This window comes from Brassica napus, chromosome A7 (genome assembly GCF_020379485.1).
Source record: "Brassica napus cultivar Da-Ae chromosome A7, Da-Ae, whole genome shotgun sequence".
NCBI classification, from domain to species: Eukaryota; Viridiplantae; Streptophyta; class Magnoliopsida; order Brassicales; family Brassicaceae; genus Brassica; species Brassica napus.
Genome location: NC_063440.1, coordinates 8,201,118 through 8,213,847, shown reverse-complemented (window position 1 = coordinate 8,213,847; position 12,730 = coordinate 8,201,118). Strand labels below are relative to the sequence as shown.

At 33.6% G+C, this 12,730-nt stretch overlaps 1 protein-coding gene and 1 non-coding gene across 3 annotated transcripts; one reads left to right on the top strand and one right to left on the bottom strand.

Moving 5' to 3' along the window:
• The first annotated feature begins 8,682 nt into the window (after nucleotides 1–8,682).
• On the top strand, nucleotides 8,683–10,331 carry LOC106450571. 2 transcript variants are annotated; one of them, XR_007314791.1, is made up of 4 exons: nucleotides 8,683–9,624; nucleotides 9,722–9,772; nucleotides 9,854–9,978; nucleotides 10,061–10,331. It is a non-coding gene; the product is annotated as an uncharacterized LOC106450571 (transcript). The 2 variants fall into 2 exon arrangements; XR_002653119.2 differs by lacking the exon at nucleotides 8,683–9,624 and having other exon boundaries at nucleotides 9,635–9,772.
• On the bottom strand, nucleotides 10,227–12,657 carry LOC106453297. The gene is made up of 8 exons (XM_013895562.3): nucleotides 12,420–12,657; nucleotides 11,891–12,180; nucleotides 11,623–11,692; nucleotides 11,459–11,514; nucleotides 11,255–11,330; nucleotides 11,085–11,121; nucleotides 10,867–10,981; nucleotides 10,227–10,772 (listed from the first exon to the last, which is right to left on the bottom strand). Exons 2-8 carry the CDS (start codon nucleotides 12,172–12,174, stop codon nucleotides 10,541–10,543), a joined length of 870 nt encoding a protein of 289 aa, XP_013751016.3. The 5' UTR covers nucleotides 12,175–12,180; nucleotides 12,420–12,657; the 3' UTR covers nucleotides 10,227–10,540.
• Nucleotides 12,658–12,730: the final 73 nt, after the last annotated feature.

Below are 12,730 nucleotides of genomic sequence, written 5' to 3'. Positions count from 1 at the left end.
CCTTATATAAGCGAGCTACAAGTAAGAAAATACTAAAGCCAATTAAATCTAAGTAGTTAGAGCAGATAGCATTTATCACCAATCAAATCTCACTTTACTACAAACATTTTATCAATAAGTTCTCTACAACCAAACAAGTACCATTGTAATAACGTTTAAATCTAAGTAGTTAGAGCAGATAGCATTTATCACCAATCAAATCTCACTTATAATAGTTTCTCTACTAGAAAAATTTTAGCAATAAGTTCTCTACAACCAAACAAGTACGAAGTTGTACAGTGTCTAACCTTAAAGACAGCGTTGAGGTCAGATACTCTCCTTGTAATCCTTCAAAGCTCTTCCTGAAAAACATCCAATAAAACAGGTTAATTTTTTTTTAAAATAAGCAGAAAAATATTCAACAAGCAGAACAAATGAAACTAACCTCCAAGAATTAACACTAAAACGCAGAACTTAAGACAAACTACCAATGCAAAGCATTTTGTAACCAACGATTTCTTCTTCGATAACTCATCACACACGGTCTTCTCGAGCTTAGCCAGGTTCTGGTGAGTCTCATTAGCTTGATCCTTAAGCAGCCTAAGCTGTGTCTGAAAGTCAAGCATCTCCTCCGCAGTAGCATGTCCTCCGCAGAAGTTCTGAACCGGCTGAGGTGGGTAGTGAACCGGCTGAGCACGGTTGTAGCTACTCTCAGCTTCATCGGCGTACATTGCGGCTTCAGCAAGAAGAAGTGATGTATTATCAAACTCATCTGATGAAGAAGGCTGGGTGTAGCTATAGTCTTGGCCCATGTTTCTTAAACCTGAAATAAAAAATCATGTAAGCGAAGATACACAACAACAATCACAAAGAAAATCAGTTTTCGAGCAATACGTACAACAAGCAAAAGTAAAACATGACTACAACAATTGTAACTCTAACACTTATAATCCGTAACAAAGACAAGAACTAAAACATTCCTAAACTCGGGTAGTGGGTTCAAAACCTACGACGAATCGAAATCAAACATAAACGATGATGATAAGAACCAAATCAAAAAATCAAATAAAATCGAGAGAAAGAGAGAGAGAGACACCTAGAGTGGTCAGCAAAAGTGGTAGACAAGAGGATATAGAAGATGAGAATCAAGAGCAAACCGAGAAGAAAACTATAAATCTATATAAATCCCCAATCCGATTTCCTCAATCCTAAACAACAAACAAGCGAATTGAAAAAGAAGAAAATTTTAACCCCAGAAGAAAACCCTAATTTCGATTGAAATCCTAAATCAGATTTGAAACCCTAAAGCTATTAAAACCAAACAATTGAACCCGACAGAGTGATGAAATCGACATGCATCAACCAGAGAAGGAAAAAAATTAACTAAAGTGATAGGATTCACCTTTAAGAAAGTCGATCGCGAATCGCCTCTGTTATCGTCTCTCTCTCGACTCTGCTTTTTTTTTCTGCGTGAAACGATAATGACGCGGCTCGCGTTATTTCCACCGCCCTAACCAAACCAACCCTAAACCGGAACCAATCAGCTGTTGCCAGCGCATGAAGGACTTGCTCCTTCGTTCTCTTAACCAAGGATTAATCCTTCGCTCGGCCGGATTTTTTTAATGTTTATTTAATCCAAAACCTTAAGGATTAATCTTAAGGAACGTGCAAGGAGCAGCGTTGTACGTGCTCTAAGGGTGAGATTATGGTTTCAGAGTAAGAATAATTTACGGTTTTGTTATCAAATAAGTGATATTTTGAATTTTTTTATAACTGAATGCTATTTTTGGATAAATTTTTTTAAAAATGTTAATACCGAGATTTGACAGTAATTCGTATATGATACAAGGCACACAAAATATTAGTGGGTAAAAAGACACGATCGTTATCGAAGATGTGTTGAACTATCAATTTTAATTGGTTTCGTAGTGATGAGATTTTGTTTATGTCACTGGGGTTTCTAATCATTTCGGTAAAAGGTGTGGTCAAATATTATATAATAAAATACAGATCTAATACAAATGAAAATGAGTGTTAAAGAGGCAAAACATGAAAAATAGAAAGAAAATGATTAAGTAAAGGGCTTAGAAAATCACGAATAGATGATGAAATATTTTGATATATCCAATCTTGATACATATGAAAGTTTTAGGCTTACATCGATTCTAAAGTTGCTTACAAATGTGTCTGTCTTTTTTAAATATGAAATTTTGGGTCATTTTGAACAAACAAAGTTAAAGGACCAAAACATATTCAACAACATGATTACCACAAAAAAAAAAACACATATTCAACAACATTTAAAAAAAAACAGAGTCTAAGACAAAACGTATAGGGGTTATTGGTTGTTGTATTTTAATGGATTTGAAAATACGAACTAAATCTAATGTTATTGGTTCTGTGATTTTAAAATCTATATTAAAATCATGTGTTATTGGTTTAATGATTCATAAATTCTATATTAAGTCAAGTGTTATTCAATCGTACGAATTTACTAATATATATTTGATTTTATAATAGATTTGAATGGATTTGTTTGGATTTTTTAGTTAAAAATACAAAGACTCAAATTCGAGAGAAAACTTTCGGATTTGCATATTTTACTTGGATTTATAAATACTATTTGGATTTCTAAATCAATCAAAATATATAAACCAATAAAGGTTGAACATATATATTATACAAACTTATTAAGCAAATGCAATGCATCCAGTTTGACAGCAAATCCCGTTTGGCTGTCAAACACTGAAGACCAATCCACCTTGAGCTACCTTTTTCACTTTGACGAAACCAATTCTATGAGTTGTAACATAGATACACTCTGATTACTTTATAAATTTGCTCTTAAACCTTATACCTAACAAGTAACACCTTTTAGTTACTTTTATTTATCCCAACTCAATTGGTTGAAAGAGAGGATTTATTGTCTTTTCTATGTCCCAAGTTCGAATCTAGCGAAGGGATTGAAAAGTCTAGAAGATAGAGAGACATGAGTAATCCAAAATTATATATAAAAATAAAGATGTAGAGTATATTAGTATAGCTTGAGATCTGGGGTGGTGGTGGAGGTTCATGTATCAATTCATCATCATCATCTTACGCACGAGTGCCAAAACAAATCTAGTTAGTTTATATAACTAGTGTTGGTAGGCAAATTCTTACATCAATCTTTTAAAATACTCTTTCTTCTTTTGCTTATAAGGTTTTGACTAAAATTATTTTCTTATTAGGTAAAGATTATGAATCCACAATAAAACTATTTCTTAAACCTGGGAATATGAATTTTTGTTTGCAACCTAACTTATCATGCATTTAATCTTTGGGATTAAAGATAATCAAAACTCTTTGACAAAAACAATAAAACTTGAAAGCAGTTTAGGATAAGGATGACTGATCATCATAGTAAAGCAAAAACTATTCCATGAAGCTATGTGCATGTATTGACTAACGATTGCGGCTGTTCCTGAAAGAAATAACATAGTCACTTTATATTGTGACGTTGAAAACTTGTTAATATTTCTAAATTTTGTTGAAATAAAATCTATTACATTTTTTGGTCCTGTGAAAACCACTATCTATAAATACAAAATGGTCAGAATATATAATTCTCTCAGTTTTGGAACCAAATAAAATCCTCCTCTCATGGAGAAGAAAGAAAGTGGAATAGTTTCTCTTTCAAGAAGAAGAAAGATGGAAGCGATCTCCTCCAGAAGGTGAAAACTGATATAATATCTGTCTGTTACGGAAGAAGTTAAGATGAATGTAACCTCATGGTCTAGATATGTGATGTCAATACGACCTGAACAAACTTGCATTTTGTAACTTAAACTTGTCCAAGCTTGGTACGGTGCGAGATCCATACCGGTAGATCTGTGACAGAAAGGAGAGCAGAGAGGTCTATCTAACAAGAGAAAATGTTTCCCTTCCCAGCCATAACACCCAAGTATATTGAGTGCTATATCTACATTGTTGGCTGAAAGTGGGCTATCAACATAAGAAAAACATGGGCTAGGCCCGATATGTTTGTCACTAACGAGGAGCTGGAGGGTTTGGCCGGTGACAAAGAGGATACAGTATTTTGGTTTACACATTTTGCTAGATTTTGATCCGCGCTTTCAAACTGCATGATTTTTTTTGTTTATAAAATTATTAATTTGTTTGTTAGTTAATAACAGAAATTACAAATTTTATTTGTTCAATCCGTTATCACTTGATAAATATTTTGTATATTTGATGAAATAACCTGGAAAACAGTAATTGTATAAAATGTCTAACCATAAATCGTAGGTTGGTTTTTAAAAAAATCAACATTATTTCAATTTTAATATTAATTTAAAATAATTAGAATTTATTAATTAGGATTTATGTAAAATTATAGTTTTGTAAGCACATATATTAAGAATATTTATGTAATATCAATTTAGAAAGAATTACATTTACTTTTTAAAAAATATCAGATATAACTTATTATAGTATAATTTATTATTTTAGATTTCATAATATTATCTATTTTTTGAAATTTTGAACCGTATTAATCAATGAAGGGATAAGTATTTTAATAAAATACAAACTCGTGTAACATGTTTGTTTCAAAGGGCGGGATTATTTTTGTTCAACCCGTTTGAACCGTATTAATCATCGAATACACAAAATACTTATACAAAATACATAACATGTTTCAAAGGGCAGGATTATTTTTGGTCAACTCATTTTTACTTGATAAGTATTTTGTATATTCAATGAAATAAAATGTCTACTTATTAATCATATGTTTGTTTAGAAAAATCAACTTTAGTTTAAGTTTTTAAATATTAATTTAAAGGCAATTGGGTGACTTCGATATAGAGGTGGAGGGTGTTGCAGTAGATTATTTTAATGAGCTATTTGCAACGTCCTCTCCATCTTGTTTCGAAGAATATCTACATGAAGTTCCGAGATTGATTAGGGATGATCAAAATAGGGTCCTTACATCTTGGGCATCTGAGGAAGAAGTTAAATCGGCTTTATTTTTGATGCATCCAGAAAAAGGTCATGGGCCAGATAAAATGACTGCTTTATTTTTTCAACAGTCATGGTCAATTATTAAGTCCGATATAACTGATATGGTAAATGAGTTTTTTCAGACAGGTACTTTGGATGATAGGTTAAATATGACGAATATTTTCCTTATCCCAAAGATTGCAAGGCCGAGTCGAATGACGGAATTAAGACCGATTAGTTTATGTAACTTGGGCTACAAGATTATTTCGAAGGTCTTATGCCAAAGACTGAAGCGTTTGTTGCAAAACTGATCTCAGAAACATAGTCAACTTTTGTTTCGGGAAGATTAATTTTAGATAATATTATTATTGCTCAGGAAATGTTTCATGGGTTAAGAACAAATAACTCTTGTAAGGAAACATTTATGGCCATTAAGACGGATATGAGTAAGGCTTATGATCGTGTAGAATGGGGCTTCATAGAAGCAATGTTGATTAAGTTGGGTTTTGCACAAAATTGGGTTTCTAGGATTATGGCATGTATATCTTCGGTACAATATAAAATATTGATTAATGGACAACCAAATGGCCATATTATACCAAATGATCCACTATCACCTTACCTATTTATATTGTGTACGGAGGCACTTATAGCAAATATTAGGAAAAAAGAAGATGAAAAATTACTGCCAGGCTTAAAGATTGCGCAGTGTAGTCCGGCTATTTCGCACTTATTATTTGCTGATGATAGTCTATTTTTTGTAAGGCTAACAAACATGAATGTGAGGTAATATTACAGATATTAAAGGACTATGAGAGGGCGTCAGGCCAACAGATTAATTTTTCAAAGTCCTCTCTATTGTTTGGACATAAGTTGTCGGAATTAGTTAAATTAGAGGTGCAACAGGTTTTAGGAATTACCACAATAGGAGGTATGGGAACATATTTGGGGATTCCCGAGAGTTTGGGAGGTTCAAAAGCACAGATTTTTGGATTTATTAATGAGAGGATTAACAATAAGGTCAATAATTGGACAATTTGGTTTATTACAAAAGAAGGTAAGGAAGTTTTAATCAAATAGGTGGCTTCAGCTATGCCAACCCATGTTTTGTCTTGCTTTCGTCTACCGAAAACACTCACAAAGAAGCTTACAAGTGTAGTTGCACACTTTTGGTGGAGTAGTAATGGAAATAAAAAAGTATGCACTGGTTTTCTTGGGATAAATTATGTAAAGGTAAAGAGGAGGGAGGATTGGGTTTTCGAGATCTTCAAAATTTTAATACTGCTCTCTTAGCAAAACAATTATGGAGGCTAATAGATAAACCTGAATCTTTATTCGCGAAGGTTTTTAAGGGAAGATATTATAGGAAATCAGATCCTTTGGATCCAATTAAGTCTTATTCCCCATCTTATAGATGGCGAAGTATAACTTCAGCTCGATCTCTGGTTAAAAAAGGGCAAACTAAAGAGTGGGAACAGGCTCACGCATTTCAGTATGGAATGATCCCTCGATCCCCACACCTCGCCCGAGATCAGCACTACCAAAATCTCAGAATCAATTCTTGAACCCGTTACTTAAAGTGGAGGATTTAATTAATCCAACTGATCTTTCCTAGAATTTGAATTTGCTTAATGCATATATTCATCAAGATGATGTGAGTACTATACGGAGTCTGGACATAAGTCGACATCCAAAACAAGATTCATATGGATGGCATTTTACTGATCATGGTCGGTATAATGTTAAATCAGGACATAGGGTGGAAAAAATTTATCCTGATTTGGGTTCTCAACAAGGATTTTTTGGTCCAGATACAAAATTTTTACTAGCCTGGAAGTTACAATGTTCACCAAAATTGCAATTGCACCATTTTGTGTGGCAGATCATCTCAGGTAGCTTACCGGTTACAAAAAATCTACGATCTCGTGGTATCAAATGTGACATGCAATGTCAGATATGCGGAGCCGAAGAAGAATCAATTAATTATGTTCTCTTTGAATGTCTCCAGCGCTTCAGACTTGGGTGATTTCAAATATTCCATCTCATCCACGGATTTTCCCTACTCCATCAGTGTTTACAAATATGGATTATCTTTATTGGAGACTTCCAAAAGGACATGATTTAAACTATTTTCCATGGATATTGTGGTATATTTGAAAAAATCGTGATGATAAGAATTTTAAAAAATAAAACCGGAGATCCACCAGATATTCTAAGAAAGGAACCTTCAACCCGAGTCTTTTCGGAATTGCCTAGAAATCAAATTTTACATGGCACCAATTGGTGTTATATTGACGGAGCATGGAAAGAACAAGATATTTTTACAGGACAAGGATGGTTTTATAGGAAGGAAGGATCTACTGATACTATGATGGGAGCCATGAACATCCGCAGAAGTCTATCACCTTTACATGATGAATCTGAAGCGCTGATTTTAGCAATGGAGTGCATGAAGACATTTCATATCTCAGAGATGATGTTTGCAACTGACTGTTCTCAACTGGTGAAGATGGTGTCTACACTTAGTCACTTACAGAGTGGCCAGTGTTCAATACACATATGGAAGAATTCTTGCAATGTAAGGAATTTTTTCAAACTTTCTCTCTCCAACATATCCCAAGGGAAAAAAACACAATGGCAGATAAGCTGGCACGTAGTGCTTGGAATCTGCCTTCTGCTATGGTTTATGTTGATTCAATTCCCCCGAAGTGGCTTACGGGTTTGGAATCTGCTTAGGTTACTTGCCTTTTGTTGTAAAAAAATATTAATTTAAAGATAATTAGAAATTTTTAATTAGGATTTTTGTGAAATGTTAGTTTTGTAAGCGCATATATTTAGGAAATTTATGTAAAATCAATTTAGAAAATAATTACATTTAATTTAAAAATATATCAGATAAAAATTATTCTAGTATAACCATCAACGGTTAGAGTATTAAATGTTTAAATTAAATTAAAAGTATAGATTGCATAGAAAGTAGAATTATTATCATTTACAAAAATATAGAAAAATTAGTTACCATAAATATAGAAAATATTCAGTTGTCTATTTTAAATAAACAATAATTATATTTAAATTAAATGCAATGTAATACTATTGTAAATAAGTTGAGAATCAATGGCAGCATCCTAGTAGAGATTTTGTTTTGATAGTATAGATAAATTTACTTTTGTTTCATAAGATTAGACATGAGCATCTGGTTTCCTGTTTGTGGTTTGGATACTTTGATTTTTCAGTTTTTTCGGTAATAGAAATTTAAGACCCTTCAAGAATTTACGGAATCCAATTCAGTTAATGGTTTGGATATAAAGTTAAGAACTAACTAATATCCAAAAACAAAACTGAGTCCAATTCGATTTGGATATTTGGATAATCTGAGTTGAAATATTGGATAATTTAAGTTTTCTTATTAAATATCATATAATTTGAGTTTTTTTTTATAGAAATATCAAGTATTTCAGATGATTTTAAATATTTCAAATTAAATTTGGTAATTTAATTTATAAATAGTATTTATAAGATACTTAATATTTTTAATTAAAATATTTTAAATATAGAAACTCTATTGTAAATATTCAGCTATTCGTTCGGTTCTCAATTCAGTTTTATTCGATTTCAGATTTTCAGTTTTAGGAATATAGAATCCATTCAGATAATTTATTGTATTCAAATATAATTTTATTTTCAGTTTAGTACAGTTCCTCAGTTCAAAGAAAATGTGAACATACCTACATAAAATATTGAAGATAGGGCTGACAGCAGGAAATTGAACTCATAACAGTTTTGGTTATCAGTGACCTCATAACAGTTTTATTTTTCGGTTTAGTTTAAAGATTAGGCTATGATTGGTAAACATCGCTTAATTGCAGAATCATGAAAAATAGTTAAGCTGCGAAAAAATTAAAAATACGGAATGGCGGAACACATATTATATAAATAAAAATATTTATATGATATTGACTTTATTATAAAAAAACAAACACGAATAATTAAACTAATTATTAAAAAATGTGAAAATAACTAAAATTTATTAACTAAAATTTATTAAAAAATACTTTACTCTTAATTATAAATATTTTGTTTATTTTTATATACATTTTTAATAATAAACTGACATCGTATAACATTATTAAAAAAATTATAATATAATTTTATTTACTACATAATTATTTATCATTAAAATGATATTATCATGTGAAAGTGTTGATTTTGTAAGTAATCAACTAAAGCTCACGTTTCTACTTAATAAACTTTTTTTTTGTATTTTTATCAGCAAAAAATGTAAATTTGCGTTTTTTTTATACCGCAATTTTTGTTGATTGGCAAAATGTGCAAGATGTGCTTTTCCTCGGTAATGACGTCAGTGTAACTCCTATATGCTCAAAATTTTCACAAGGAAACTACCGGTGAGAGCAAAAGAGTTAAACCTTTCTTACTGGTGTTGTGAGGGTGTATATCTATATTTTGTTGGAATGAATGGCTTAGGTTGTAGAATATTTAGATGCAGTCATTAGGAAAGGTGCTGAAGTGAAGTTGGCAGCAAATTGGATAATGAGTGATATTGCAGCAATATCTATCAATGATGTTAAACTTAGTCCTCAAGAGTTGGCTGAGCTGATAGCTGCCATCAAAGATGGAACCATTAGCGGAAAGATTGGAAAACAGGTCAGTTCAACTTCATTTTAATCTAAAAATGTATCATCTTTTTGTTTGTTTGTTTAAATCAATGATATTTATTCAAATTTTGCATATACTCTTTGAGCTATTGGCTAAAGGCGGAACCGTCCAAGGAATGATTAAGGGAAAAGACTTGGTATGCTATTCCACAAAATGAGGAGTTCGATCCAGAGAAATGCATAACTGATTTTTTGCTTATGTGTGACATATGCTGCAGCCTGCAGATAACCGATCCTGTGGAGATGGAGAAAATGGTTATGAAGGTGTTCTCCAAATCTCCAAAGCAGCTTGAGCAGTACCGAAGTGGGAGAACCAAGCTTCAAGGCTTTTTTTACTGGCCAGGTATTTGCAGATACGATCAGCCTTTAACTTGAAAACATGAATCAATTTCAGAGTTCAGACTCGTGTGCTGCTTTTTGTTCAGGTAATGAAACCGTCAAAAGGCAAAGCAAACCCTGCTTTACTTAACAAGATTCTCCTGGAGAAGCTCAACACAAAGGAGTAACTGAAGTACAAGCTTCAGGTTTTGGCAGTTGAGATTAGTGAAAAGTGTTTTCCAATTACTGTTTTTCTGTAGAGATTTGTTAAAGTGTACTAAAAATAATCGATTTCGATAGATTGTTGTAGTGGCAATACAACGGATATTGAATTGTTACAGAAAGATTTTGACTAACAATGACAAGTTCCTTCAACAAGAGTGTTCTTTTGTGTACATATGAAATAAGAGCTGAGATTTTGCAATTTCTCACTCTGTTTCAGAAATTGAGAGAGCAGACCCTAAACGTCTAGGGAGAACATTCCTACATGATATAGTAATTATACATTCATGAACTCAATGTAACAAGCAACTAGTCCTTTTGATACAGTACGAGTATCAGGAACTTAAGCACATCTAAATAAGCTTTCAGAGTTCATCGTGGAGGCGTTGTTGTAGAGGAATACCAACATTTGGAACTGTATTTCCTCCATCAAACTCTTGTCCGAGAGGCATAGCATCACCATTGGCTGCTTTTCCAGCCAACTGAGCTTTAATGGCAGCCGTAGCCATCTGCTGTAGTTTCAGGATTCCAATCCGCTTTGAAACAACGTAAAGAACAGCGCAGACGAAGAGAGAAAATCCAATTATGAGGATTACCCTGTTGACAGGACAATAAGAGTTCTTATTTTACCATATAAATCACCAGGAGAGTTGTTGTTGGTTTATTAGAGAATCTATTCTTTTTCAAGTACCTGTCAATTACGTCTTGACGCTGCATTGTAGAAAGTAGATTACGGGTCCTCGATAACAGAGACCTGTGTCCTTTGTACTCACTTTCGGCTTTCTTAAGTACTCCAGTAGACTCATCTGCGAAAGTAAACATAGATAATATGTCAGTTTTAGTGTCTTAACTATCTTCACTAAAAACTCTAATCATAAGGTCAGATAGGAGCATTATCGATTGACATACCGAAAGCCACGAGTGTGTTTGTACTTCTCTCCACTTCCTGTAACCCCCCAAAAGTCGAGAGAGAATATTTGAATCAGCTTTAACTTTTGTTTATGGGTTGTTTTCTTTGGTCTAGAGCAGAAAACAAAAAAAAAGCAAGCAGGATGTAAGCAGAAAATAGCTGTTCTGACCTGAACCATCAGCTGGCGTGAACGCCTGAGACTTTCAGTAATGCTTTCAGCATCCGACGTCACTCCAGCATTTGCTCTACAAACAACCAAGATGAACTATATTTTAGAGAGTGCTACTTTAACAAAAAATACAAGTAAAATTGTTTTAAAGAAGAGGCTGGGTCAAGCAGGACTGATGTAATAGAGTATGAAACAGTTACTTACTGTCGTTTACGTCTGAGATCAGTGGACTCTGTTCCACCACCGAGGAGAAGCTCTCTCTACAATCATTGTAAGCACTCTTTATATATATATATATAAAAAGAAAAGGGGATTCAAAGGAGAATGCTGGTGAAAACAGCAGCAGAGCAGAGAGAGTGCGGACTTACCTCTTGTTGAGCAGCTTTCCTCATGTTATCCTTTGCTTTCAAATTAGCACTTCTCAGGTTAACCCTCAAACTGACCACAAAGAAAAACAATCCAGATTCAATTTGGTCAACTAAACCTTACATAGGCAAAAGTCAAGCACAAGGCAATGCTTTTAAACAGTCACAGAAATGTCCCTAAGTCAAGATCAATCGCCATCAACTTGAGCTACAATTTACATTACCCCCAACTACCTAATCGTTTGTTATACAAAAAAAAGCACATATATACCTTTGATACTGATTCTTCCAGGTTTCAAGCAGAGACTGAGTGGACTGGACCTGGTCATCAGAAGGGAGCTGAGGGGCGAGAAGATCGAGATTGAATTGAAGAGAGTTGAGAAGAGAGAGACCATCCTGAGCCAACCCGTTGAGCCTCTGCAGAGAAATCTTCTCCTCGCCTCCTCTCCTTGATTTACCGTACTCTTGAATCGCAAGGATATGTTCGAAGGTCTTCTCGTAGGCGTCGTCCCATTCTCTCTTCGTCTTCTCCACTTGTACTACTACCTCGTCCATGTCCCACTTGCACATCATACAAACAATAATTTATCAACCAAAAACTAATATGCAAGAAGCCACAAAATCATCAATCAACATAGACACAGGCTAGATGAGCAATATTGTATACTTAGGCATCACATAATCATATAATCTAATGGTCTTTCCGTATGAATTATGATAAGATAATCTGTAATCAAATAACTCAATCGATACGAAAATCCCTAAACTACAGAATTAGCGATGAGATATAGGGCACTTACAAGGTTGAGATAATGATAAGATCAGTGCAATGGTTTCTTTTGAAACAGAGATCGACGAACAAAAGCGAATGTTTCAATTCCGGAGAGGAGCAATCAGAAGAAGAGGAATCTTTTTTTTTTGGGCAAGAAGATAAATAAAACGACGTAGTTCCAATTATATTCGAAACGACTTCGTTCCTTTGTTTTGAATAAAGAAGGCTTTCCAACACCACCAAGTACGAGGCTGGCTAGTGAGAACAGGCGATTCAAGTGTTGTGTTTAGGGCGTGGACGTTCGGGTACCCGTTTGGATTCGGATATTTCGGATTTTTG